The 27,956-nt window shown below is 42.1% G+C and overlaps 4 protein-coding genes across 8 annotated transcripts in view; 2 read left to right on the forward strand and 2 right to left on the reverse strand.

The window, feature by feature from the left end:
- The window catches only part of LOC119123045 (low-density lipoprotein receptor-related protein 1-like), a 62,017-nt gene extending 60,427 nt beyond the window's left edge, over nucleotides 1-1,590 (forward strand). For 2 of the 4 annotated variants that reach the window (XM_037251829.1, XM_037251832.1), the window contains exon 89: nucleotides 29-1,590. In XM_037251829.1, the coding sequence (XP_037107724.1) occupies nucleotides 29-169 (141 nt within the window). In that variant the 3' untranslated portion in view covers nucleotides 170-1,590. The remainder of the gene's footprint in view (nucleotides 1-28) is intronic. The other 2 variants (XM_037251830.1, XM_037251831.1) reach the window with 1 other exon arrangement.
- Nucleotides 1,591-1,712: 122 nt separating this feature from the next.
- Nucleotides 1,713-19,510, reverse strand: esyt1b (extended synaptotagmin-like protein 1b). The gene is made up of 51 exons (XM_037251833.1): nucleotides 18,735-19,510; nucleotides 17,925-17,966; nucleotides 17,119-17,253; nucleotides 16,976-17,049; nucleotides 16,836-16,908; nucleotides 16,664-16,753; nucleotides 16,494-16,549; nucleotides 15,894-16,014; nucleotides 15,646-15,822; nucleotides 15,410-15,492; nucleotides 15,230-15,278; nucleotides 14,896-14,985; nucleotides 14,719-14,814; nucleotides 14,342-14,413; nucleotides 14,169-14,255; nucleotides 13,915-14,064; nucleotides 13,728-13,838; nucleotides 13,487-13,663; nucleotides 13,321-13,406; nucleotides 13,191-13,239; nucleotides 13,006-13,095; nucleotides 12,834-12,929; nucleotides 12,678-12,749; nucleotides 12,483-12,569; nucleotides 12,253-12,399; nucleotides 12,081-12,193; nucleotides 11,822-11,999; nucleotides 11,502-11,678; nucleotides 11,324-11,406; nucleotides 11,175-11,223; nucleotides 11,014-11,103; nucleotides 10,841-10,936; nucleotides 10,580-10,651; nucleotides 10,374-10,460; nucleotides 10,158-10,304; nucleotides 9,919-10,031; nucleotides 9,780-9,846; nucleotides 9,520-9,705; nucleotides 8,767-8,937; nucleotides 8,538-8,620; nucleotides 8,421-8,469; nucleotides 8,253-8,342; nucleotides 8,059-8,154; nucleotides 7,906-7,977; nucleotides 7,738-7,824; nucleotides 7,509-7,655; nucleotides 7,272-7,420; nucleotides 6,967-7,098; nucleotides 6,514-6,616; nucleotides 6,367-6,416; nucleotides 1,713-2,185 (listed from the first exon to the last, which is right to left on the reverse strand). Exons 1-51 carry the CDS (start codon nucleotides 19,092-19,094, stop codon nucleotides 2,158-2,160), a joined length of 5,385 nt encoding a protein of 1,794 aa, XP_037107728.1. The 5' UTR covers nucleotides 19,095-19,510; the 3' UTR covers nucleotides 1,713-2,157.
- A 95-nt stretch (nucleotides 19,511-19,605) lies between these two features.
- On the reverse strand, nucleotides 19,606-23,312 carry zc3h10 (zinc finger CCCH-type containing 10). Its single transcript, XM_037251834.1, has 3 exons — nucleotides 23,116-23,312; nucleotides 21,136-22,482; nucleotides 19,606-20,843 (listed from the first exon to the last, which is right to left on the reverse strand). Exons 2-3 carry the CDS (start codon nucleotides 22,387-22,389, stop codon nucleotides 20,343-20,345), a joined length of 1,755 nt encoding a protein of 584 aa, XP_037107729.1. The 5' UTR covers nucleotides 22,390-22,482; nucleotides 23,116-23,312; the 3' UTR covers nucleotides 19,606-20,342.
- A 922-nt stretch (nucleotides 23,313-24,234) lies between these two features.
- si:dkey-28n18.9 (sorting nexin-6) lies at nucleotides 24,235-27,697 on the forward strand. Of its 2 annotated transcripts, none has more exons than XM_037251836.1 (14): nucleotides 24,235-24,498; nucleotides 24,670-24,777; nucleotides 25,041-25,148; nucleotides 25,485-25,545; nucleotides 25,708-25,832; nucleotides 25,990-26,073; nucleotides 26,143-26,217; nucleotides 26,308-26,338; nucleotides 26,497-26,584; nucleotides 26,695-26,734; nucleotides 26,822-26,908; nucleotides 26,980-27,069; nucleotides 27,233-27,298; nucleotides 27,372-27,697. In XM_037251836.1, exons 1-14 carry the CDS (start codon nucleotides 24,493-24,495, stop codon nucleotides 27,504-27,506), a joined length of 1,104 nt encoding a protein of 367 aa, XP_037107731.1. In that variant the 5' UTR covers nucleotides 24,235-24,492; the 3' UTR covers nucleotides 27,507-27,697. The 2 variants fall into 2 exon arrangements, with proteins under 2 accessions (XP_037107731.1, XP_037107730.1); XM_037251835.1 differs by lacking the exon at nucleotides 24,235-24,498 and adding an exon at nucleotides 24,537-24,587.
- Nucleotides 27,698-27,956: the final 259 nt, after the last annotated feature.

The following is a 27,956-nucleotide window of genomic DNA, read 5'->3' on the forward strand; positions in this document are numbered from 1 at the left end:
GATTCTATTTGTGATGTCATTTTACCAGCCTACAAACTTCACCAACCCGGTGTACGCCACGTTGTACATGGGCGCCCAAAACAGTCGCAACTCGCTGGCCAGCACGGACGAGAAGAAGGAGCTGTTGTCTCGCGGAGAGGAGGAGCCCCTCGTGGACCCGCTGGCGTAGGCCCGCCCCGTCACGCTATTCCAAATACACCGCATCTTCTTGCCTTTTAGTGAAGAAAAAAAAAAAAGTGACAAAAAAAACAACAAAAAAGTGGGAGAGAAAAGGACAAAAAAAAGTGTGAACACTGTATAAAATGTACAAAAATGAAGGACTACTTTTGTATGTGATTGCAGTATTATATTTTGTTCTTTTGAGATTCCTCCTGTCAAAAACAAGTAACATTTTCTATGAGAGATTTTTAATTTCCACATGTCCCTTCCCTTTTTACCTAAATAGCCACTACCTCTGTGCAAAATGAAATGGAAAATTAGAAGTCATTATCATCAGAGCAGTTTTAATTTTTGTCCCAGTATTTTTTTATGACTTGTATAGAGAGCAAGAGAGGAAAAAAAGAAGATAAAAACAATTTCCATTTCACCAGTGCCAATTGTTTGTTGTTTGTGTGGACTTTGAGAGGGAAAGGCAAAACTCAAAGTTGTCCCAATTTGTGCGGCTGTTGCCTGCCTGGCCTCATGAGGATCTTTGCAAGATTGTGAGAAACATGTCCGCGTTTGTGTACAGCAGCCGATGTTCTTGTAACGATTGTGTCGTCTTCCTTGCACAGAATTCCGATTCAATGGTATTTTGTAGGCTTTATATGGTCACGTGTGAAGCCAGCGTTGGCTTTTTATGACTGTTTTGAATGTGCTGACGCAAAACATGATCAGCTGGTCAATACTGGGAGGACCAAAGCACAGCCAGTCTACATGGCCAGATGGTATCACGTGATTTACAGGGTCTTCCTTGAGTTGAAGGTGAGATAGGCTTCACTTGAGGTTCTTTCAGATGAAACCAAGATCCTAATGGACCTTTTCTAAAATGTCAGTCATGAGTAGATTTTTACCTTAAGTGGACCGTTTTGTAACGACTGTCTTTAAGTGCATTAAGGTCATTTGGTATTTGTGTTGAGCTGTGTCTAACCTCCTGTATCTAATTGGTGTGTCACGCCGCTGCTAATGCTACCACTCTTGTCCTTACGCTCAAAATGCTGCTTCTGTCAGAAATGTGTCAGCCATAATCTTAGTGCATGTAACACCAATCTTTAATATCGGAAATTATTGACAATGCCACAATGTTTTATTTTGGCATTACCTGTCAGCAAGTGTTATTTTACGCAGCTGTATATGTTTTCTATTGTAATTGAGAGGTAAGTACAATCATTTTTGTTTCCCCTGAACAGCAGTTTTGCTGAAATTCATTCATTATTGTTGAATCGTTTTTTTTTTTTTTTTTTTAAATGACAATTAGCTTTTATAGTACACAATGCATGGAGGCTCAGACTTTCTTCTGGAAAGAGACTATTGTTTAATTTTTGCTGGAGTACTTTACAAACTAAATAACAGATATTGTTATAAATAAATTGAAAATTGTACAGACAAAAAGGTTTTTGTGAGTGTGTGTGCGTGTGAGTGAGTGAGTGAGTGAGTGAGTGAGTGAGTGAGTGAGTGAGTGAGTGAGTGAGTGCGAGTTGTTACTTGGGCAATCAAAAACTCCAAACAACAAATGAGATGCACAATATATATTTAAGTGTTCATTTTCCAACACACTTGTGTAATCATTGCAAATATACACAACCCAAATAGAACTTAACATTTGCAAAACAATGGTAATCTTATAAAAAATATATATTAAAAAGGCAACGTCAAACACAAGCAAGCAAGTTTCTAATACTTAAGTGGCATTTAGAAGTGATACAAGTGTAATCAAGCCTTTTGATTTGTTTTCCTTCAATTCCTTCAGTTTTATGATTATTAAATTTGAGTCAAGCTCTCCTCTTGTCCGTACCGAGTGCATGATGGCTGCGTTATATGAGCGTTTCAAGTGCCTCAACTTATACAGCCTAAGTTAGCGCAAAGCACTTCCCCTGTTACAGCGAAGAAGGAGGAGGAGGCATCATGTGCAAGCTGCAGCCATGCCACGTTTGAGACATGACATCATCGGCGTGTTTGTTACTCCGCTTCATCTCTCAGAATGAACCTGGAATAAACAGAGATTCTGATTGGTTAATGCTGTTTCCCAACCAGTGTGCCGTGAGAGAAGTTCAGCTGTGCCGTGGGAAATTGTCCAACATTAAATACCGAGCGCGTTGTAAACAGGATCGCCAAACCACAGGTCAGTTAGCGCAAAGCCTGGTCAGCCACTTGCTAATCGTGCATGCGTGGCAAATCGGAGAATCTTGAGATTTGATGTTGTGGCATCGGCACATACTCAGTTTGTGTGTGTTGCTGTTAGTGTTGGCTCGTGAGTGAACGATTCGTTCAAAAGAACGATTTATTTTTCCAGTAAACGAGAGTGAACGAATCACTTCCTGAAGTGATTCGTTCTTTTTTCAGTTCATATGACTTCAACCAGTAGGTGCCGGTAATGCGCATTGAAGCTGGTGCCACCTCGCCGTAAATCAAAACAAAGAAGAAAATGACGTAACTTCCCGTTCACGAACGAGTATTGAATTGCATTTCCCGTTCACCATCTGAATGGATCTGTGAGTGAACGAGTCAGTGATTTGCATTTCCAGTTCATCGCGAGAACGGATCAGTGTGGGGACGAATCCTGACTTTCCCGTTCGTGAACGAGGCAATGGGTGAACTGCCTTGCTTCCCGTGCATCAACGGAGCAGTCAGTGAACGTGTTGCGTCTCCTGGCGTGAACTATGTAAGCCAGAATGTAGATTTACGATTTGCCAAGGAAAGAAAGAACCACTCACTGAAACACCACTTCTTTTATGCACGTTTTCTCCAAGCGAACGGCTAACTTTATTGCATGAAGGGATGCGCCGTTATGCAACAACGGGGAGATTATGCTTCTCTTTGGGTAATCTTGATTTTGTAACACTTGGAGTAGTTTTTAAATAAGGTGTATGCATATATACGCCTAAATATTGTTATCCAATATATCTACTGCAATTTCACATTGGATTGCTGGTTTGAAATTTACTTTTAATATTATTATTTTTAATAAACATTCATGTTAAAACTTGTCTGGTGTTTTATTCCTTGTTTTTATGTTCGCCAATTAAAACATATAAATCAGACATTTGGTTAACTGCTTTATATGACAATATGTATAAGTACACCTCATGGACACTTTAATAGGTACACTACACGAGGTAAAAAAAATAATAAATAAAGGGTTAATTGCACAATAAAAGCTCATTTACGTAAATTCTCTCGCCTGGGATCGAACCAATTCCTTATCAAACAAGAGCCCGTGTCATTATCCAGTCGGCTATTTCAACCTGGCAGCCAATGGTCGTCTGGACTGTTTTGTACTAGTAATGTGCATTCCAGTTAAGTGAACTGAATCTTTTGAATCGGTTCATTCGAAATATTTGTTCAAAAGAATCGTTCACCGAATCGTTCACTACACTTTTCTTTTTTATTTTTTTTAACCTCGTGTAGTGGAAATATCACGGTCAAAGGTCACAGGTGTCAAGCTCTAGTCGTCGGGGCCGCATTCCAACATGTTTTTCAAGATTCCCTCGTTAAGTGCACCTGCGTGAAAAGTTTTAGCTCCTGCAGAACGTGAAAGTGGCTAAAACTTTTCACGCAGGTGCACTTAACGAGGGAATCACACAGACACTCCATTAGGTACACCGCCATTTTCAAGTGTACCTAATAACAGGCCACTTTATTAGGGAAATATCATGGTCAAAGGTCACAGGTGTCAAGCTCTAGTCCTCGGGGCCACGTTCCAACATGTTCTCCAAGTGACCCTCGTTAAGCGCACCTGCGTGAAAAGTTTTTGGTCACGTTCACGTTCCGCAGGAGCTAAAACTTTTCACGCAGGTGCACTTAACGAGGAAATCACACGGACACTCCATTAGGTACACCGCCATTTTCAAGTGTACCTAATAACAGGCCACTTTATTAGGGAAATATCATGGTCAAAGGTCACAGGTGTCAAGCTCTAGTCCTCGGGGCCGCGTTCCAACATGTTTTTCAAGATTCCCTCGTTAAGTGCACCTGCGTGAAAAGTTTTAGCTCCTGCAGAACGTGAAAGTGGCTAAAACTTTTCACGCAGGTGCACTTAACGAGGGAATCACACAGACACTCCATTAGGTACACCGCCATTTTCAAGTGTACCTAATAACAGGCCACTTTATTAGGGAAATATCATGGTCAAAGGTCACAGGTGTCAAGCTCTAGTCCTCGGGGCCGCGTTCCAACATGTTTTTCAAGATTCCCTCGTTAAGTGCACCTGCGTGAAAAGTTTTAGCTCCTGCAGAACGTGAAAGTGGCTAAAACTTTTCACGCAGGTGCACTTAACGAGGGAATCACACAGACACTCCATTAGGTACACCGCCATTTTCAAGTGTACCTAATAACAGGCCACTTTATTAGGGAAATATCATGGTCAAAGGTCACAGGTGTCAAGCTCTAGTCCTCGGGGCCACGTTCCAACATGTTCTCCAAGTGACCCTCGTTAAGCGCACCTGCGTGAAAAGTTTTTGGTCACGTTCACGTTCCGCAGGAGCTAAAACTTTTCACGCAGGTGCACTTAACGAGGAAATCACACGGACACTCCATTAGGTACACCGCCATTTTCAAGTGTACCTAATAACAGGCCACTTTATTAGGGAAATATCATGGTCAAAGGTCACAGGTGTCAAGCTCTAGTCCTCGGGGCCGCGTTCCAACATGTTTTTCAAGATTCCCTCGTTAAGTGCACCTGCGTGAAAAGTTTTAGCTCCTGCGGAACGTGAAAGTGGCTAAAACTTTTCACGCAGGTGCACTTAACGAGGGAATCACACAGACACTCCATTAGGTACACCGCCATTTTCAAGTGTACCTAATAACAGGCCACTTTATTAGGGAAATATCATGGTCAAAGGTCACAGGTGTCAAGCTCTAGTCCTCGGGGCCACGTTCCAACATGTTCTCCAAGTGACCCTCGTTAAGCGCACCTGCGTGAAAAGTTTTTGGTCACTTTCACGTTCCGCAGGAGCTAAAACTTTTCACGACACTCCATTAGGTACACCGCCATTTTCAAGTGTACCTAATAACAGGCCACTTTATTAGGGAAATATCATGGGCAAAGGTCACAGGTGTCAAGCTCTAGTCCTCGGGGCCGCGTTCCAATATGTTTCCAATATGTCCATTGGCTTGCTCCGCCAACTTGGGGGCGGGGCCACTTTATGTATTTACACATAAAAACTTCCATTTGTTTGCATATGCATACAAAGCAAGGTTCCAATTCTAAAAGCACATATAAGTATATGCTCACACCTGGACTCGAACCAGGTCCTTACCAAGCAAGAGCCCGTGTCACTAACCAGTCGGCTATTTCGACCTGGAAGCCCTTGGCCGTTTGCGTTCTTTTGTACTAGTGATGTGCATTCCAGTTTTAAGTGAACTGAATCTTTAGAATCGTTGAACGATTTGTTTGAATGAATCTTGTGAATGAACTGATTCTAAGGATTCAGTTCACTTAAAAGAACTGGAATGCACATCACTAGTTGCTGTGTGCTTTTACGAACAGTGACACTATGACGGCTGTGGTGCGTTTTCGGTCCGATGGAAATCAGAGCATGTAGTTCAACGAGAGAACCTGGATTGTTCATTTGTCACCAACGTAAAATACACAGTCAAGTCGAGACACCTCGACTGTGATAGCCACTCAGCCGCTGTCAGAACAGCAGAGCGTCTTTAAAAGTGACTTTGTTCTTAATGTCGCAATATTTTATAGAGCTAGTCTGAAACAGTAAACAAAGCCATATTGATTCTTTTGGATTTTGATCACAATCACTTTCAATAGTTTATTCCTTACACTTACCTTTTTTCAAAAACTCACTTTCATTTACAAAAGAAATACAATTTAAAGAATATTTAGTATTTATTTTTAATCAATTATTCGACTCTCCATACATATATAGGAATAGAACTTTACGTCTTTTGTTGTAATATAACTGATTTTAATATAGAAGCTGGTGTAACACTTAACAGATTTTTGTTGGTGGTGTGCCTCGAGATTTTTTCCAATGAAAAGGTGTGCCGTGAATGAAAAAAGGTTGGGAAACACTGGGTTAATGGTTCAAAAAAGCAACAAGCAAACTTCCTTCAATCCATTAAGTTTAAATCACATTTAGAAAAATATTAATGAAATGAACATGTTTTTTAATGACTTAAAATGTTTTTAAAATAGTTAATTTGCATGCTTACCACTCAGTAACACCAGGCACCAGCTCCACCTCCGCCAGCTCTATCTGCACCTACAGAACAAGATGAACACATTTGTTGAAGCACATTTAAAAAGTCAAAGTCAATGTACTTAAGTCAAACAAGGAAAGTACAGTAAGTTATAACCACCTGTCCAATGACGTCACGACTTCTGAATGAGGCCGCGTTATTCTTCACGGTCACGCTGAGGTGCCTTAACTTCAATTCATCCACCAGCAAGTTATATTCAAACCTGCATGGAAAGTTGGCAAAGATGATATGAGGCAATAAATAACAATAACAGTAAAAGTAAAAAAAAAAAAAGTAAAAAAAAAAATATATATATATATATACTAATAGATATAACAATAAATAAAAAATAAAGAACAAAAAATAAATAATCTAATAAAAGTAAAAGTAAAATTAAAATAAAGAAAATAAACAAATTAAAAAAAATTAAAATTAAAATATACTAATAGATATAATAACAATAAAGAAAAACTAAAGAACAAAAAATAAATCATCTAATAAAAATAAAATAAATAAATATAAATAAATAAATAAATACATAAGTAAATAAATAAATGGCAGACTTTTTAGTACCTTTCATTAAATTCGGGGTTGAGATCTCGTTTCTTCACAGCTGTCTTCCTCTTGGTGGCCTTGCTTTTGTCTGGCAGCAGCATTATGGAGACGTAGCTGTCGGCAGCGTCCTTACTGGAGCACAACAGACCTCTGTGCACAGACACCAAAAGCATTCATTCAGCAAGTCTCAATCTTCCTGCTCATCACAGTACAAATGAGCCTCTCAGCAACAGTATCTTTTTGTCTGTGTCGTTCGCATTTCCTCCATTTGAGGAGAAGTGGCAAAACTAAAGGATTGGAATGATCCCATTGTGAGCGCTTACCTGCAGGCATGTACAATGATGACCAGCTTTCCCTCTCTCGTGTCATACGAAAGTGATAACTTCACCTGCCCATTCCCAGATCCACTACTTGGGTCAGCACAAGGCAGAGTCCCACTACTCATCATCTCCACCATTTTGGTCTCCAGAACCTAGTCAAGAGTCAAAACAAGGAACAAGAGATGTCGACTAGTACACTACTCGTTCTGACGTGTGCACTTGAACTCTTTTCATTCCCACCTTGAGTTCAAGCCTCATCAGAACCTGGCTGTCAGGTGCCGCTCCATCCAGATGGAACCACTGATCCAGGACCAGCTGTGGCTCTGCCAGCAACTCCTTCACGCAAACCACCAGAGATCCCATTGGCTGGTCCCAGCCGCTAGACAACTGCGATGCCAACAAATAAATTTGTGAGCTACTGCACAATATCAAAATGCATAATGAACATCAATGATGGACTCGGCCTTACCTTGAATACAAGCATCTGGTGTTGAGGGTCACGCACAAGGAAGTAGAAAGACTCACCCCACTGAGGATTGGTGCTGCGGTCACATAGCTTGAGAAATGTGGAATAACAAATACAATGAATAAATGTATCATTTCAGGATACGTTGTGTCACCCTTTTAAAAGTCTCACCTGTGTTTTGTAGGTTGTGTCGCCGAGAACAAGCTCAGCTCCCGCTTTGGGTTCCTTTCCGCTCTTCTTCAGCTGGAAAAATTTACACATTTTAACGTGTGACAACATTCTGTGAGTCATTCTGAATACACGAAGACGATGGTGGCGACTTACGGGTAATGAGTGCGCTCGCTCCAAATGGACAAAGAGCAAAGCAGCGGAGGGGATGGCTTTGTTCTTAAACAACTGGAGAGACTGAAGCTGCAGGACCTGCACAAAATAGATGAGACATATATTCATAAAAATGTATACTATATATTGAATGTATGTACTAAACAGCAAATGTTCTACGCAATAAAAATCCAAACCTTGTCAAGTTGGATGGGACGCGCTACTGTAGGAACCCATTCAAGGATCAAGTGAATCCGCCCGGACTTGATATCATTCAATGTGTACCACTGCAACACAAGTTATGTTAGCTACTGAAGCAGGACAAGTAGAAAAATTCATAATAAAACTGCAAAAAACAAACAAACCTGATCTATGTACTGTGACCTGATGACCTCTCCGAGTTTAATACTGAACCTAAGAAACATGACAACATACAATATCATCTGCTGTACTGTACTACTACATCATCACATGACACAAACCTTCCCAGGAAGTCATCAGAATCTAAATCTTTATCGAACGCTTCGAGTTGAATTTCCTGGACACTGTGACTGCTTAAAACTACCTGGAGAAGGACAACAGCAATGAAAAACTCAACAAATGAAACATAACCAAATCATTAAAATATCAAATAAAACATCTCAGATATTTGGGAGTAACTTTATTGCTGTATCTGACATTTTCTTCATTACCAAGTTTAACCAGATTTACCTCGTACATCTCGTTCCAGGTGGGGTTGAGGTTCTCCTTGACCACATGGCTCTTGAATGTAAGCCCTCCAACATTGATCTTGACATAGGGGTCGCTCTTGCCCTTCATCATCATCATGTTGTCCTTGGCAACCAGACTCTGGGCCTCCAGCAAATGAATCCTCAACAGCCCCTGCAGTCGGTGAGATAAGGCCACAGCGATCAATTAGATAGAAATATGTGGGGGGGTTAGCCAAGAGTTCATTGTTATTGTCTATTGGCCATAGAATGTCACTCAGCAGAGTGCGGATAATTGCTAAGGTCAAAAGGGGAAAAAAAAAAACGAAATTATTAGTTCATTATTTAGACAGACTACTTCCTGGTTCATGGAGTATGACTGGTGTTTTAATATAGTTATTGTTTAATTGTTATTGCCTCCTTTTATGAGAAAAGTTCTCTTAAACCTTTAAGCTTTGCCCTACATACAGAAGATTCAGATCAGATCTCAGTTTCATAATAAAAGTTAAAGAAAACCAGAAGTGACCCATTGATTCACAGCCATTGGGGGAAAAAACATGGTGTTGATTCATCATAAATGCGGAAGGGCTGTAGCAAAAATGTCATCATATCCTCATTTAAATCTGTACAGACACACACGCAGCTTTAATGGAACCTAATATTTGACATTCTGATTAAATTTCAGCAATACCCGAGCCACTCTTTGAAAAGACTGTATGCGACTGGCTAATTATTATAGACACTACTGTTGACCCACCTCAGTGCCAAAGTCCCGGCTGGGGGTTGTGTGTTGTGGAGAAACATCAACTTTGGGCTTCAAGAGCTCAGCAGGAGGATCAGGCACTGTGACGTGAGCCTGGTCATCTCGTGTCTCCATGTCCTCTGTATAAACTTGGTCGACTGGTGTTTGATGCTCTTCCAAATCCGCCTGTTCCTCCACCAACTGAGTTAGATCGAACGTCTCAAGTGTGAAGGTGAAACTAGACAAACTTTAGATGATGATGAAGTCAAACTAACCGTAGCATCAGGAGGCGGAATTGTAAAGGACTCTGCTTCATCTTCTGGGTACTTCATCTGGCCAAGACTGACAAAACACAATCTGGTGAGCAAGCTCTATTTATTTGTAACCAGTGAAATGTGAAATAAAAACACTCACTCATCTAACGGAAGCCTCGAGCCAGTTTCTTCCTCCTCGGTGGAAACCGTGATTGTTTTCTTTGAAGCGAGACCACATGGCTGTGGGGCTTCCGTCATCACCGAGTTCAATATCTGTCGCCAAAAAATAAATAAATACACAAGTTGATATGTTGCCAAAGTTGCCACGACATCACATATGATTTTAGAGTCCAATTGAAATCCATACAATTTTTCATAACTATGATGACATTGTCCCACCTTGAGTTCAGCCCTCAGTAAGATCTCACTCTCCGGCAAGGCTCCATCCAGAGACATCCATTGATCCAGGACCAGCTGAGGTTCCGACAGCAGCTCTTTTACAGGAACCACCAGCGAGCCCAGTGGCTGCTCCCAAGCGCTGGATAACTAAAGACAAAATATCCCAAAATTACACTTTGATAGAGACCACGTGCTTTCGGTGCGATGAGTATCTACCTTGAGGACAAGCATCTCCTCAGTAGGGTCATGAACCAAAAAATAGAATGCCTCGTTCCACTCAGGCGACCTTGTGCGATCACAAACCTTCGCACAGGGAGGCAGGTCAGAACATGAAAGCGTGTGTGAACATGATTTAAAGTTACACTGAAAATAATACTGTAATTTAAACATCTCTATTTGTAAAAATATACAACTTTCCATACCTTAGTTTTATAGGTTGTGTTACCCAAAGCCAGCTCAACTCCAGCTTTCGGCTCCTTTCCACTTTTCTTAAACTGGACACACAAAGAAAGACACATTGTTTATAAAAAATAAAACACACACACATTAGAATCGAATTAAGTACAAGAAAGTATTTGTATCACTTATGATTTAATTTTGGAATTACAAAAAATATTTGCCATGTTTTCCCACATTGGTTCCATTAGTAGTATTTTTTTCTGTTATGTAAACAAGTGTCTCACTGGCAATGAGTTTGCTCTGTCCACATAAACAAAGAGCAAAGCTGCAGAGGGAATCGTCTTGTTTTTGAACGACTGCAACGACTGCAGTTGCTTCACCTGAAAAACACAGACAGACGTCACACTATACAGAATATCGGAAGTAGTCATATGAGCAGTGTGTAGCGTGTTCTCACCTTGTCCAAGGTGCCATTATGGGACACTGTCTGGACCCACTCCAGTATGAGACGAACACGACCAGACTTAACATCCTTCAGAGTGTACCACTGCAAAAGAAGCAAATACTTCTTGAGCAAAACAAAATATGAAAGTTGCAGGCTGGGTGTCAGGAACTCACCTGGTCTGTGTACTGGGAGCCAACGATGTCCGCCACACTGATGGTGAATCTGTTGAAAATATCGATATGGTTATTTTGCGTGATGGCTTTTAAAATGTGCTGAGGGGATCGTTCGGCCCTTTACTGGACAAGCTCCAGCACACCCTCACCTTCCTAAAAAGTCGTCTTTGTCCATGTCTTTGTCATACAGCTCCACGTTGACGTCCTGTCCAGACTGAGGCTTCATCACCACCTGTTGGAATCCAGAGAAGATAAAATGAGTGTCCCATATAAAGGAAGGATTTTGTATTCTCCACAATCTATCTGATCTGAAATCATGCTAAGCACCTGATACATCTCATTCCAGATGGGGTTGAGGTTCTCCTTGACAACATTACTTTTAAATGTGGCGTCTCCAACGGTAATCTTTGCGTAGGGGTCACTCTTGCCCTTCTTCAAACCCCCCATCAGGTTGTCCTTGGCAACCAGATCTTGAGCCTCCATGAGGATGATTCTCATTAGCCCCTCCAGAGACAAGAAGGGTGGATTAAAAAATCATAAACCTTTGTATCAATTGACTGTTAACATTGTTGGCATTTTGGTATAAGTTATTCCAGAATTCTTTGTCTTAATACTTTTCTCCATGCTTTATAATATCTTTAATATACCTCATTGGAAAAGTTCAGATCTGGCGAAGTATGGGGAGGTTTCACCACAGCTGGTGGTGCTTCTTCTTTCATATCTTCTTCCACATCAGCTTGAGACATCTTTACATCACCTCCACCTTCTTCATGCATCATCACTTGCGGGACAATAGTTTCTATAGGAGGATCCACTGAACTGGACCTAAAAATGCATTACTAGGCATCAGAGACGAAGAAAAACTAAGATCGGAGATGAGACGTGTTGGATATATGGTGTGCTCACTTTTGGATGACATCACCCTCTTGTTTCTGCTGATCGGGAAAACGGATTGAGTCTTTCAAAGTGACCTTAGCTTGATCACTGGGACGGCGGGGACACTTGCTTGGTATCAGCATCTGTGTCCGAAAAAAAGGATTCAAACCTGAAGGATTTATGTGAATGAAAGCTTTGCTACCTTAAGTTCAGCCCGAAGGAGAAGTTGACTCTCAGGGGAGGCTCCGTCCAGATGGAACCACTGATCCAGGACCAGCTCTGGCTCAGTAAGAAGCTCTTTAATTGGAACCACTAAAGAGCCTATGGGCAATGTCCAGCTGTGGGAGAGCTAGGGAAATACAAGTGTTAGCGTTTAAGTTACAGTGAGGGAGGAACAGATCTTGAATTGCGATTTACTGTTTGTCTGACTACCTTAACAACAAGAATATCCTCTCTGGGGTCACGGACCAAGAAGCAGAACGCCTCATCCCACTCGGGTGATATAGAGCGATCGCACACCTGCAGCAGAGATGAGAAGGTTCACTCAGGGATGTCATTCAACTTGTTATTGCACTCTCTACAGCTTTTTTTATTTAAAAAAAAAAAAAAAAAAAAAAGGAGTCTCACTGTAGTTTTCCGGGACATTTTTCCAAGAATGAGCTCTGCTCCCACTTTTGGTTCTTTTCCACTCTTCTTCACCTGTTGATGTTTAAATGACAGGTAATGATAAAAAATATATAATGCGTATTTAGTATTATGGGATCCATTACGTAGCAGACTTACTGGTAAACCATCTGCTTGTTGGATGAAAACAAACAGAAGACCGGCAGATGGAACTGCCTTGTTCTGGTAGGACTGTCTGGAATAGAACTGAAGAACCTGAAAGTGCACAATAGATCAAGAGAATCATCATTATTTTGATTTTTTTCCACGTTGGCACGGTTTTTGTTCAAACCTGATCCACTTGGTCTGCTTCTGGGACTCTTGGAACCCATTCCAGGGTCAGATGAACTCGACCGGACTTGACATCATTGAGAGTGTACCACTGATATCACACACACACATGGAATTATTTGAATACTAGAAGGATGTGGGAGTGGTGCCTACAAGGGCAAATGAAGAAAAAATATATACTTGTACCTGATCAGTGTATTGTGACTCAATGATGTCCTTTAGATTGATCTTGAGCCTATTTTGGGAGTAAAATGAGATTCATAAAAGGGGCAGTTTACTCATTTAATGAGCATCAATATATTGAATATCAAACTACCTGCCCATGAAATCATCCTTCATGTCCATATCTTTATCAAACACCTCCAGCTGTAGCTCCTGACCAGGCAACTGCGTCAAAATCACCTGAGGGGGAATGAATTTCAAATTGTATCTGAGATATGATCACGTAAGTCACCTTCGAGTGATTACGGGCATTTATTTACCTCATACATCTCATTCCAGGTGGGGTTGAGATTCGCATTGATGGATTTGCTTGTGAATGTTTCCCCACCTATATTGATCTTCACATAGGGGTCACTCTTGCCTTTCACCATGCCCCCCATCATGTTGTCTTTGGGAATCAGGTTCTGCCCAGCCAGCAGGTGGATTCTGAGCAGCCCCTGCAAATACGAGTGATTTACAATTAGTGAAAGGAGGGCGAGAAATTGGACCAGATTTCGTTACCTCAGTGGCAAAACTGGAGTGTGGAGATGTCTCCTGCGGTAACTGTTTGCCTTTGGATTCCAGGTTAGACGACACATCGGCTGTGATACGCTCTTCATCTAACCACAGCATCTACAACAAGAATGGGGGCCAACTCTTGAACCTGACGACCAAATTCCTAATTTGTGTAATTCCACGAGTGATTTACCCTGAGAACTGCGTTGATATAAATACGACTGGCGGATCCGGAGTTGTCCAACTGGAACCACTGGTCCAGAGAAAGGCCAGAAGTGGACAGCACGCGAGACAGAGGGATGGACAGACTACCCAATGTCTGCACCCGGTCGACATCCTTCACCTTGTCACGCAGTTAAAAGACGCGATTACCTTTCTAAAGTCTCTTGTATTCATTTTGCAGTCCCACCAAATATTGTGAGGATAAAGCAGCGATTGAAAAGTTACCTGAATGTCAATATCCTGTTTGCGTGGATCTTGGATGAAAAACGTAAAGGCTTCTTCCCACTCTGGATTGACAGTTGTGGAACATGTCTTTAAACAATAAGAAACAGAATAAGCGTTTACATGACAAATAAATATACAAATATATAATTTGTAACATTGTAATTTGGATCAACCTTGCTCTCCCTGGTGATGTCCTGCACAGATAACTGCACCATGGGATTGGGCTCTTTATTCCCCTTTTTCATCTAGAGTATTGCAGGAAAAAAATGTTTTATGAATAAATAATAGAGCATGTGACTTGTAGCAGAAAAACACGCGAAAAAAAAGTGTGGAAATTCACCAGCAACTTGCATGCAGCAAGCAAGCGTATGAGTCAGATTTAAGGAGGAAAAGATCGCAATGAGTTCCACACATTTTGTCACGGAGTGGGAGGGGCTAAAAATAGCCGTGTATGTGCGTGTGTGTTAACAGGGTTAGAGGCCACGGGAACAACTGTGCAGAATGCCAGATGACAACCACACAGGAAGCAACGGCCAGCTCGTTGACTCACTGGCAGCGATTCAGCCTTGTCAAGGTAAACCACCAAAATGGCGGACGAGGGCGGGTCGGCCGTTTTACTGGTCACACTCTCGTTTCTTTTCAGGATCTGGAAAGGGAGAGAATTACGGTGAATGTTTTGTTACAGTGAAGAAGAGAGACGTTTAGTCAGGATATAATGGAAGCACACCTGTTCAAGTCGATCAGTGGTCGGCATCAAGGCCAACCACTCCAGTTTGAGATGGACCCGACCTGAGGGCGTATCCTTCAAAGGGAACCACTGAGGAGAATAATCAGACCACTTAACACAATCTAACAAGTGAAAAGCAAAAATCTGCTTATAAAGATCAGATGTTAAACATTTGTAGTATTTTTGGAGTTTGCAATGGTGGAGAGAATTTTCAACATTCATAATGTCAAGTCAAACTTGTCCAACTAAATAGTTCCAAATTGTCTGAGTTCAATTTTCCAGCATTTTTCTTTTCTTTCATTCAAACATTTTCCAAAAACAGTATTTTTCTTACATTATCAACGGCTATGGACTTCTTCACAATGCCCAAATCCAATTTGGTCCTACATGGGAGAGAAAAAAGGACATCAAATCAGTAAACACACCTTGGGGAAAAACAAACAAATGATTACCTCAACGCTGAGTGATTGAAATGTAAACACACAAATGAAGAGAGAGAATGACGCAGATGTACCTCCCCAGGAAATCATCCTGGTCTGGATCTTTGTCATAAACCTCCACCTCCAGTTCCTGACCAGGCACTTCATGGACTATCACCTGGTGCAGCAGACACACGTACAAAAAAATGTAGACAGACAGAATGGTTGGAAAATGGCTGTGGACTCACAGTGAATGAATGAAAACGGAACATTCAAAGTCAGTCCGACGAGTGAATGTCGCACATAATCATAAGGATTCATTGTTCCTTACCTCATACATCTCCCCCCACTTGGGTGAGTCTGTGTTGTCAAAGTGGTGGGAGGTGAACATCTGAGGCCCCACCCGCAATATGGCGTAGGGGTCTGACAAGCCCGCCATGACGCCTTTCACGTAGTGGTCCTTTGCTGCTAGATTCTGGGCCTCCACAAGGTGGATGCGCACCACACCCTTGGGATCATAATGACAGAATTGAATATGACACACGTGAGGTCACGTGTTGCTGCGTATGGCATCATTACCCTGGGCAAAGGGGAGCGAAGATGTGCCAAATGTAGGTTTGGAACCAGGGGGACGACCAGACGGTTGGGCAGCACCAAGAAGGAGGCGATGGCATCCATGATCATGCTGTCAGACATGACACTGAAGAAGATGAAGGAGACATGGCAAAGTCACATTATGACAATGTAAATATTGATGTTCACCTGAATTACCACGGAACATAAATTGCATGAACTTAAATTGTTGTGTTTCAGCAGTTTCTGCCCACTCATCAAATGTGGAATTTAAAAAAAAAACAGGCAAATCTTTTTTTTTTAGATGCTCATCTAATAAAATAAAATAAAAAAATCCTTTATTAGTTGCCTTTTCCTGAAAATATATTTTGAATTTCGTAAGCGAGCACAGCAACCGTGATGTTTTTGCTTCTGATAACCAGCACATACTTACAGAGCGGTAACGTTATCAACATCGAGGTTTGATTTGTGTTGGCTAGCTTGTTATGACAACTTATTTCCAGTATAAACAAATCACGAATCATCTGTTTTGCTCGGTTCAATCACGGTATTTCTCATTTTTAAAAAATAGCTTAAAAAATATGAGGTTATCCGAGCATGACTCACTTCAATCCAGGGATATCCAACAAATTGGTCAACCCGGTCCAGTTGATATCGAGTTTCTGGAATGACATAAATATCATTAATAATTGTCAAACAATAGGAGACACACAAGAGAGGCTTGGGGGAGGGGAGTGCAAGGACAAATAAAGGTGAATGCAGACGGATCAACCTACGGGTCTGCGGATGAAGAACATGGTGACGGCGCCCACAATGGGCACATCTCCGATCAGAGGCTCCAGAATGACTCGCATCATCCCATTCAACTACGCCCACACACAGAGGACAGAAATGTGACATTTGCACGGCGATTCCTTCCTTCATGTGACACTTAAGATGGCGACTCACTTGCATTCCTTTGACTCCAGCTTTGCAGAAGTATCTCTTTACTTCCACGTTGATCTCCACATTGCCAACAAAGCTAAGAGGAACACGTGACCCACATTTTAGCATTGTAAAATAGCAAAAAGTGTGAGGTAACATTCTACCTGATATACAAATCAAGCAGGACTTGTCTTTTGTCATTCTCTGTGTGCGCCTTGATCCCGACCACCTTCATGGCCTGCGAGGAAACGGAACACGTTACGTAACTGCGTTCAACATAATAGCATTAAAGCTAAAATGACGTCACCTTGTCGCCCATGTCCACTTTGGTGAAACTGAGCGTCTGGAGGTGGCTGCTCGAGGCTCGGATAGACGGAGCGATGGTCTCCACCAGGAGCTTCTCCAAGTACTGACCCACAAAGGGCCATACCTGCTGAAGCACCTACAGCGACACATTTAGACTCAAAATTGTGTGGCCTTTGGGTTAAATAAGCAGCTGACTTATAAATAACAAGGCAACTGCTCATTTCTCCACTGTTGTTTCAGAGACCGTTGCCATGAAAACACATTCGAGTCCCACGGGGGGAAGAATGAGAAGTAGGCGCAGTGTGCTTAATTTTATAAAAGGTTGGCAACAACTGGCATAAGTGGAGAGTGAGTCATCAGATTCCTGCTCACATGGAGGCCTGAATGTCCCACTAGCAGATTCATAACTCCACTCTGTGCTTCGAATGTCTTATGATCCTTTTAGAGTTTCTTTTTTTTATCTGTGACTTTATAAAGTATAAACGAGAGGAGGGAGAACAAAACCAGCTGGTTCTTCATGTGGCCGGGGGGGGGCTGCTTCTTCCTCTTCCTGTGAGCTGGGCCGCGGTAAAGTGGAAATGTTGAGTGGGTTGACTGGCACGAAATGTGTACCGCTGCTGCGTTTGCGGTACAGATGGTGCGGCTGCGACAACGGAGGGGGTGTTGCCCTCGCTGCCTTCAACATGGCTGCAGCCATAAGCGAGCGGTCACATGTCGATGCGGAAGCATCAGTCTGTCAGCATAGCGGCTGTGTTTGATCCCGTGTGCGCTTCAATAAAAGGCCAAACAAAGAGATTTTTGTTTTACCTTGTTCAGCCATTCTACTTTCTCAACATCTGGAAAGTTGACCTGTGGTGGTGAAGAAAAAAAAAAAGGACATTTATAGTTCAATTGTGTTTAGGTACGTTTTGCACTGTTGAACGAGAGCCTGTGTCAAAATCAAGTGACTCTTTTCCATCATACCATCATTCATTTTGTCACTAAACAGTAATAAATAAGCTACAATACATGGGGGAAATTGATTTGTAATAAGCTTTCAAGCAAATGAAAATATCTGAATATTATAATAATCCATTCTAAAAAGATTCAATGGCAATGTTTTAATACCTCTGTGCTTTTAAACAGACATTTCATAGAAATGTTGTGCTTTGCATCACAGAGTACTTTTAAAAGACAGCTTGGTTAACAGTTTTCTCTTTAGGCCTTTCATGAAGTCTCTGCACATGTCCATCCATTTGTTAGTATGCTTGATGCATTCTGTCTGTTTGCCAAGACCAAAGTGGAAAAGCACTCATACAGCAAGAATTCTCCAGGGCCTAGAGCTAAACTGGGTGTGGCCTCACAGAAGAACTTGTGGCAAATCACATTTCCATTTTGGGCTTTTGCTGTCGGGATGCACTGGCAGATACATTGATTTTGGGATAGGATTGCATTTCAAATGTAGCTTCCATCTAAAATATTGAAACGACTCACTTGTTTAGAGAGATGCAAACAAGTATTAACAGTCTATGCAATAAGTCAAATGTTGCTTGAGTATTTGCATTGAATGTTTTTCTTTGGTCTGCAACTGCATTTCGTGCATATCAATAAAGCTGATGTTAATGGACCATGTCTTACCCACGCAGGTAGGTCTCTCTTTATTTTGGACATTTTCAAGCTGCCTAGCTCCTCCTCGTCGCCGAACAGCTGCATGGCCGATCTCAGCCTCTCTTCTTTGGCCTCCCGAGCATGCTTCCATCCCGTATACACCATCATACCGCACACCAGCAGGCTGGTGCTGACCCGGTAATAGCCGGCCAGGTAGACGGGAAGCAAAGCTCCCAGGCACTTCCCAAAAGTCCATAACACCGCCACGGCGTTAATCCCCTTGGCCCGGGGAAGAGGCTGCACTTCGCTGCCGTCACTCGACGCGCACATCTCGGGATTGTCCGGGCCCGAACCCTCGTCGACTTTCGGCTCCGATTTCTCGCTCTGCATTGTCCTTTTAAGTCTTTGAGCTCGCAGACGAATCCCTTAATAAATATGGTACAGAATGGAAAAAAAAATACCCGTAAAAATGCCTTTATACTGACTTAATCGGCCGACATTTCAACGCGTCAAGCAACCGTTCAAGAAAAAGTAAAGTATCAAAACACAGATTGTAGCTGTAATTACTTCAAGATCCGAACCGCATATTTAAGGTGATTGCTAAATCCGCCTGGTTGACGTGGTTTTGCGGTTAGGTTTGCACAAGTCGTTCGCTGTTGAGTTCTGCTCCTCTTTCTTCCTCCGTCCCGTTATCGCGCAGAAAACACGCCCACTGGAACGAAATGCGTCCTTGACTGCTTACGACCGAGCGACGATCATGTAAAGAGCAAATTGGCATCACTCAATTCAGAATTGTCCGGACACGGATGTCGTGCTGCTGTGAAAGTTGAAAGTATTAAAGCAAGTTTAGACAACGTGACTCCACCCTTTTAAGTCAAAGAGATGTTGAAGAAAGCTTTGCTCCTGGTTATCACATCGTGTTTATTTTGTGTGCGCATGACTTCAGACAAACCACACTACTTGCTTTTGAATTGTCGTGCAGAGTTTAGGTGTTGATCAACTAATCCACAACTAGTCTAGTGCAAGTGTAAACAAAAATGCGATGATCAGTTTTTAGCATTTTAACATTTTTTTGTGTTTACAATAATCAAGGAAAAAAAAAAAAAAACGTCCGTTGCGTCATTAGCTAAAAGTCAAGGGCCAAATGTTTCTTTACGGCTCTCTAGAGGGAAACATAGGTTTAATTTGATTCGCAATCGGATTAAATGCAATCAGTAGACAATAAAGGGAAATGTAAATAGCAGAATTATAAGAAAAACGTTTTTATAATACGAGAATAAAGTCATTACCACAAGAAGAATAAAGATGTTTTACTAAATAAAATAAAAAACTCCATGTAGCTCTAACTGGTGACTCTCAAAATGACTCTGCAAGTCTGAAACCAGCAGCCAGCGTAGTTGACTACTGTACATATTCATCAATCATGAGTAGCTCTTAAACATTTTCTGTCAGATCAGACTGAACAATCAAGAGATGAGCCAATTTAGTTCTTCTCGTATTAGTTGAACTTTATTCTCGTAATAGAACAATTTGAAACTTGTATCCATGTATTGTTACATTTTTTTTTTTGTCAATGTAGCCGTAAAACAGTCAGTTTGAAGATCTGTTTTGGCTTGAGGGTCGCTTCATTACCACTTATCAGGTAATATGAGGCAGAGTGGTGATCCTCATGCTCTGACTGGCAATGGGATACGACAGCATGGGCGTCGTGGCGTGGCTCATGGTGATGCCCGGCAGAGGCTGCGTCATGGACATAGACACGGCCACCGGAGCCACGGACACCGCCACCGGTGCCATAGAAACTGGAGGCGCCATCCCCTGGGCGATGGTCTGCGCCAGAGCGGCTGACAGCGGTGTAATTTCGGGGTTCAGATGAGGGGGTGGCGCCGCGTTGTTAGGGGGCGCCGTGGGAGCGCCGGTGGACGCCACCAGATCTTGCTGGGTGACGGGTCGAGGCTGCAGCCCGGTGCTGCTCAGCGTGGTGTGAGTCTGGGCGATGCCGTGGTTGTACGAGCTGACCACACCCACTGGAGGTACCAGGGTCTGCTCAGTCTGGGCGGCTGTCATCACTGTTGCCTGACCGCGGAATTGGGCGTTCTGCTCCAAGAGAACTTCATTGGTAGAAATGAGGTTGGCAACCTGGGGGAAGGAACAGAAGCCAGGTTGTAGTTCTTGTTAACGCTTGTTAAGTCATCAAATTCAATTCTACATTGCAATGTAGTGGTAGACTTGATGTATTTATTGTAAACTTTCAGGGGACTGACTTAATTAAAAAAAGACATTTCTTACCAATTTGTTCTGATCTGTTTTGTACTGAATTTTAGCCTGCATTTTCTTTGTTGCAGTTCCAATTCATTTTGGACGGAACTACTTGATGTCATACTTAAAAACAAATTTTCGACGGTGATTTCAAACATGTTCTCGTTCTGACCTGTTTCTTTAACTCTTCCACTCTCTTCCTCAGCAGGTTGTTTTCCTCCTCCAACAACCTGTACTCCACCGGGCGTGTGGGCAAGGTAGCCTGGACCCCGAGGTCATAGTGGCCACCGACGCTGCTGTCTGCCAGTCGCAAGCTTTCCAAGCGCCGCCTCTTGATCTGGAGTGCGGTCTGTTCAAGCGGGCTGTCCAGGCTAGCCGAGTCAAAGACGCCGCTCTCAACTACGGGCTCGTAGACCGACATCGGGGTCCTGTCGAAACGCCTCTGTCCTGACGGGCCTGCTGGCGCACTGACGCTCACTACTGGCGCACTGACGCTCACCGCTGCCGCACTGACGGGCCCTACTCCCGCACTGACGGTACCTACACCCGCACTGACGCCCGCTACTCCCGCATTGACGCCCGCTACTGTCGCACTGACGCCCGCCACTCCTGCGCTGACGCCTACTCCTGCGACGCTTGCATCTCTGCAAGCACTCATACTCATGCCTGGGCAGGCCACCCCTAGAATATTATTTCCAGCCACACCTCCCACAAGCCCCGGAATCCCCACACTGGCTCCTCCGCTCGCTCCGGCTGCACCGATGCCACTTCCTGCAGATACCATTACACTCGCAGCGGCCCCAAGCAAACCACTCACGCCAAGCCCAGTGAGATCATATTCATAGTCTTTTTGGACATGACGAAATTTACACTTACTGCCCCTCTGGCACTCCCCTTTCAAAAAGTCTCTGCAGATTGGGACCTCCCCTCTACTATGCGGCAGATCTGTGGGTGAGAGGCCAAGTCGTGCTGCAACTTTTGCTCTCAGCGCAAGTGGCAACTCTCCATTTTTCTTGTAATATTCCTCATCTTCTTTCGTGCCGTGTACAAAGCGACAGTTGATGCGCAAGCATTCTTTATTCTGGTAATCGTGGCAAAAAATGAATTCATTCTTTTGCACCCCTAAGTCTGGCACCTCATTAAAATCGGGATGCTTAAAGCGACAACGCTTCCCTCTCTTACAAACATTACGAATAAAATCCCTGCACACCCCATCTAGCATTAATCCAGAGTTTAACATTGCACCTCCCCCAAGGCCAAAACTAATGCCATTGCCTAGTGAGCCTCCCCCGTCCATGCTTCCAAAACCCCCTTCTGAACCTACTCTGCAATCTGTAGCGCAAGCAGAGCCCGATCCTCCCTCTTCACTTAGATTGCTACCACTCCCACCGCCACCTGACAGGTAGGAGCTGTCACGATCAGGCATGGCGCTGGGCCCAGCTCGAGGAGAATACAGCACTCATTAGTGTGCACTTCGTGGCAACTATATCTGCGGGGAATTCAGTCATGGATTGAAGACCTGCAAAACAGACATTGAGGAACTGAGAACTGAAATTGACAATAAAATTCAATATCTAGCCCTCCACAAATGTTAGATGTGCCCCGAAATATTCTGGTACTTTTCATATACATAACGTAAGAAGCTGGAAATGTACCTGCCATGAGCTGTAGCCAAACATTTACTCTATGAACAATGTGCAACTCAGCTTCTGACTAGCAGACGTCAAAGTAAAATGTCAATCTTGAGATGGCGAATTGGATCATTAGTTGAAAACACTGCTTCGAGCAGTATTTAAAAGTCTCTACGAGGCACTTTACATGGAGCTAAAACAATAACATGTGCAAGTAATGTTTTTTTTTTACTACTATTATAACCGGCCACGGAGAGGACAAACATGATTACGACAAGTATGACGTCTAAAACTAACCAAAAAAACGTGACGCAAACAAATCAACAAGGTACACGGATATCAATAAGGGTTATCAAACGTTCGAACAAGTTAAATTCATAGTGAAATATAATCTAGCAAGCATGCAAATTATTGAATTCATCTCGTCGAACATTCGACGTCCGTTCTTAAGATCGTGCTGGCTAACCTTAGCTGGCCACGGCTAGCTGCTAACACGCTAAGTACTACAAATGCCACCTTACCTAATAGATACGAGCTGAATATCAAAGCACCACGGCGAAACACGCAACTGTGGTACACGCCGAACTAGTAACGATGATTTTACTTTGAGATGACCACGTAGGTGTTTGAATTCATTTGAGGCCTACGTGCTGTTTTGTTTTCCGTTTCTCTTACGGGTTCTTTCACCACGGAAAAGAAAGCTCTTCTTCGGCGTCCGCAATCGCCGTACATTTCTACCCCCTAGCGGCACGGATGACGAACTGTTCTCAAATAAGTTTCTCCTGGGTTATTCGCCGGATTGTTTACCAAAAAGCCTCTGAGGTTTCGAATAACGCCGAGGCACACGTTGGGAGTGCACAGTCGAAGTCACGTAGTTGTTCGTTTGTAAAGCATAAGAAAACGTTGTCATGTAAACATGCTTGCACAAGCATACGTGCTCCTGCTGTTTGCAGCCACCGCACATGCAAAAAAAAAAAATACTACAAAATATTGGACGTACAGCCAAGAGCAAGTGAGGGCCAGATAAAAAAAAAAAAAAAAGACTTTCCGCAAACCTATCGTTGGGCACCACCCTGATAAAAAAAAAAAGATATGGGCGCCGCTGCAGAAGAGACATTCCGAGATGGTTGAACAAATGCTAAATAATTTGCACTCATGGTTGATAGTTGAGCTAAAATAAGTGTTTGGATAAAGAGAATAAATCAACAGCCCTACTATTTAAGAGAGATAGACAACCCTGGTATGAAAAAAATGATGCGCCATAAAATTGTTAAAATGCTTATATACATTAAAATACTTTCTGTGACACAAATTATATTTTTCCTATTCCCTAGAGATTGAGTCAAATAATAGTGAAAGGTATTTCAAAAGGGAAAAAAAATGTTTTAAATGTCCTTCTGGTGGAACATCTCTCATGATGGAGAGAATTAGGATATGGTTATTAGTTTTGACAGACCTGTTTGGGAGAAAAATTACGATACTTTGAGATGTTTTTTATTTTTTAATTAGCTCAGTAGCTATCTGTACTACTTTTTTATTGGCTATCTTGTAAATTCAACCCTTTTTTTATTGGTCACTGATTGGACTGTCATGCTCCCTTCTCCCATGTGGGTGTGTCAAAATAGGTCCGAGTTACTGACTAACACACCATTTACTCCTTTTCCCCAACGGCCAGCACTTTAGATTTAGCACAGTTGTCCTCCATTTCTCATCAAGGCAACGTGCACTTTGACCCAAAGGATATCCTGTGCCTTCTCAGCAGTTGCAGCTCGGGCTCATTGCAGCCAGCTCACAGAAGACCTTCAGAGCTTGAATGCACATTTTGCCCTGAACAAAAAAGGACTTATTCACATTCTTTGTAGCACAAAAGCAAAGCAGACTGAACATATTGGCTGGCGATGATGGTAAGTTCCTGAAAATATTCTTTATGACAACAGTGAGAGTCATGTGACTCACACTTGCAGGCGTCTATGGAGCTGAAATGAGCTTTTTTGTAATGTCAAATGCAATTCTAAAATATATCCATTTACTCTGGAGATCTTGACCCACAGCTTAACACATTTTTTATTTTACAGGAAGAAGTGAAAGAAGAGGCACCTTTGAGTGTTCATGGACATAGCATTAAAGTTGCAGAGGTTCTACAAGATGGAGACGCACTTACCTTTCTCATCGTCTCTCAAAAAGTAAGAAAAACGACATCAATTTGTGCAAAAGAAACAAAATGAATGTGAAGCAACTTCTTCCAAAGACACTCTCAGAAACAAAAACCTCAGTAGTGTTGATGAATAAGTAACCAACAACCAAATGAAGTTGTGCTAACTCAGCACATTTCAATGTGGTCATGCGCTGCTAACCACAAGCTACAACTACAATAACAAATGTATATCAAATCAGATGACTGGGTGTCATAAAACACAACTCTCTGGGTCTCTCCTGTTTGTGTTAGCTGTCCGGGACCGGGGAGTACCACGTGGACCGGACCTATGAGGACTTTGAATGGCTACAGCAGAACCTGTTCAACCAGGAGGATGTGCCTGGGATACAGGGAGTCATCGTGAGTGTTACCCTTTTTGTGATTTCCAGACTCTTTAGGAAATATTTAAATGTAGAGCGGGACAGGATGGCTAAAAGGCCTCGGCTATAAATATAATCAAGATCATGTCAATGAAGCAGAAAGATATCAAGAAATATATTTTATTTGTGTAACACCTCTTGGAAATTGACACTGTTATGATTAAAGGGGCTTATGTTCATGATGTATCACTGAAGTACAAACTGTGCATTTTGTATTTGCCATGTGCATTTGTCATTTCTATGAAATGTTTAAACCAACATTGTCTTTGGAAACAATGAGTCATTGTAAAAGCGTTTTCCTATTTTCCCTACCAAGTTTCCTCCTCTTCCTGCAAAGGCTCAGATGAACACAACACCAAAGGCCACCAGACAGCTTGGTGAGCAAAAAAAAAAAAAAAAAAAAACACTCAAATCGTCCTATCATTGCTGTTGGTGAGCAAAAAAAACCCAGAAAAACCACTCAAATCGTCCTATCATTGCTGGTCCTCATGAGTCTGGTTTTAAGTACAATGCTCTGAAACAAGGGACTTTTCTTCCAGGTTTCCTTGGTTTGGAAGAGTTTAAGCCATATTGTGCAGCACTGGAGAATTTCCTCCACCAGGTGGCAGCACACAACCTACTCAGAAAAAACAAAGCTTTGGAGATCTTCCTCACCAGCTCTGATGTGAGTTTTTCATCTGTAGACGTTAACAAACAAACAAACACATCTTTGACCTCTTGAACAATGCAAGCAGCATAAATACAAATAATGTATTTGGGCCATTGTTGGTGTTCCATGATTTGAATACAAAATCCATTTAATTCTGTTTTGATATGTACAGCCGCCTGGTCGACAGAAAGCCAGGAGAAACATTTTCAATCGCTTGAGTCAAGCTGTGGAAGAAATGAGAAAAGAAGGCCACAAGGTTCTTAATTTGGACTCTTTATGGAAATGACAGTACTGTGTGATTCTCGAAATGTGATTGCCTTTGCAGGATGTTGACGAATTCTTTCAAACTAAACGGGACGTCAATCTTTCTATAACCGGCTGCATCAAAAACACGGTGGATGTGAGTAGCACTCCTCGCTTGCCTGACACTCAACATCTACACACATTATATATCCATTTTTCATTTGTTCATGTTTTTTTTTCCTGGCAGAAATTCCTGGATCTGGTGCAAACTGAGCAAAGTAAGATCACACCACACATAAAGTAAAAGATAGCTGTAATTTATTTCATTCAATTGACAATAACTTAAGGGTTAAGGATATTCTATTGACAATATGATTATTGTGTAATTCATCCTGAAAGTAGTTATCACGCTTGATACCCTCGTGTGTTTGTACAGAAATAGCAGTGGCCTGTGGGCACTTTGCAACTGCCCTGCATCTGTGTGTGGAATCGGATGATGATCCTGACAAAGCAGCTTTTACTAAGTATGTCTGTACAAGTCTCAAGACTGTCATATGGACATGAAATGGAACTTTGTATTCATAAGTTTGGTTTAAAAAAAAAAAGCACTAATTTGGTGCTTTTCATTTTATAGGATTTGTGTAAGATTATCAGACGTCTTTGAGTCAATGAAGGTAATTTGTACTTTTCCAGATTAAAAAAAAAAAAGCATTATTATTAATTATTTTAACGTTTTGATTTTTTTTTTTTAAAACATGCAGAATAGCATGGCAAGTGTTGCTGAAAATGATGTGAGCACTCTCGGACTTGGCCTGGATTTGCAGTCACGCTATCGGGAAGCAGAAAAAGTATGTCAAGTTTTTAAAATTACCAATTTTTTATTTAATCTTAATAAGTTGCACTGCTTTGTTGATTCTAGGAGATGCTTTTCAGAAGGACCTGTAAGCTAGTGGAGTTGGAAACTGCCCTAAAGAATGCTGAGAAGGCCAAACCAGTCAAGAAGGCTGCTGTGAGTGCATTAATGTAGGACAATGACAGCTTTTGGCCAGCAGGTGTCAGTAAAGTATTTACAAAAAACCGACATTTTATAAATTTATTTTTAAACGGACTTATAGGCTGTTTATGCTAAATGTGCAGCTGCGTATTTACGACTCACTCTTCGTGTTCATCAGTTGGAGGAGGTGAAGAAAACAGTGGAGACCGAGTTTAATCACGTTTGTAAAGTGGCAAAACAAGAGGTCAGTCACCTAAATTTGACCTGTTACGTATCAGAACTTACGTTAATGATAATTGAGTGATGTTGTTTTACAGATTGAACACTTTGAGGATGCCCGTGTGAAGATGTTGCAACAGGCTCTGGTGAAGTGGTGCGAAAAGCAGCTACGCACAGCCCGGGAAATCGCTGAGCAGTACGACCAGCATCTCCAGGCCTTCAGAGCCATGTGACCCCCCCCCATATTCACTTTCTGTTAGAACATAACATGTCACTAAGTTGCATTTAGTGAAAACAGCGATAGACGTTTGAGACAAATTCAGAACTACATAGAATAATGATTAGCTATCCGTTTTATACACTACATTCATGTTTAATGTTGTGATGACTCAAAATAAACTGTGACAAGTTGAAGCTCCTAAAACTTTGATGTGTTACTTCTTCAGATCTGGAGGTGTCAATCAACACGTTCTAAAGAAAACTGGGAAAGTCTGGAAAAGTTGAGAAATGTAAAAGAACATTGCAGCAATGAACTCTTCTTCCCCTCTCACTTTTCCATCCACTTATGTGTGAATGATACATCTTAAATTTGTTGCAAATCCACCAGTTTCCTTTGAAAGCTCAAAGTAAGACACGCTTTTGCTCATAAGACATTCAAGTTTGCAAGTCCATGCCTCAGAACC

This window comes from Syngnathus acus, chromosome 5, assembly GCF_901709675.1.
Source record: "Syngnathus acus chromosome 5, fSynAcu1.2, whole genome shotgun sequence".
Taxonomy (NCBI): domain Eukaryota; kingdom Metazoa; phylum Chordata; class Actinopteri; order Syngnathiformes; family Syngnathidae; genus Syngnathus; species Syngnathus acus.

Bases quoted from the DNA above. Each gene is read 5' to 3' on its own strand.
- esyt1b (XM_037251833.1), bottom strand. From the start codon at position 19,094: ATGCAGAGCGAGAAATCGGAGCCGAAAGTCGACGAGGGTTCGGGCCCG. The intron at 12,000-12,080 runs GTGAGCACACCA...ATGCATTTTTAG, and splicing joins GAGGGTGATGTCATCCAAAA to GTCCAGTTCAGTGGATCCTC. The intron at 10,652-10,840 runs GTGAGACACTTG...TTGTGTGTCCAG, and splicing joins ACAGAGCAAACTCATTGCCA to TTTAAGAAAAGTGGAAAGGA.
- zc3h10 (XM_037251834.1), bottom strand. From the start codon at position 22,389: ATGCCTGATCGTGACAGCTCCTACCTGTCAGGTGGCGGTGGGAGTGGT. The intron at 20,844-21,135 runs GTCAGAACGAGA...TCCTTCCCCCAG, and splicing joins TGGAAGAGTTAAAGAAACAG to GTTGCCAACCTCATTTCTAC.
- si:dkey-28n18.9 (XM_037251835.1), top strand. The intron at 25,833-25,989 runs GTGAGTTTTTCA...TGATATGTACAG, and splicing joins TCTTCCTCACCAGCTCTGAT to CCGCCTGGTCGACAGAAAGC. The intron at 26,074-26,142 runs GTTCTTAATTTG...TTGCCTTTGCAG, and splicing joins TGAGAAAAGAAGGCCACAAG to GATGTTGACGAATTCTTTCA.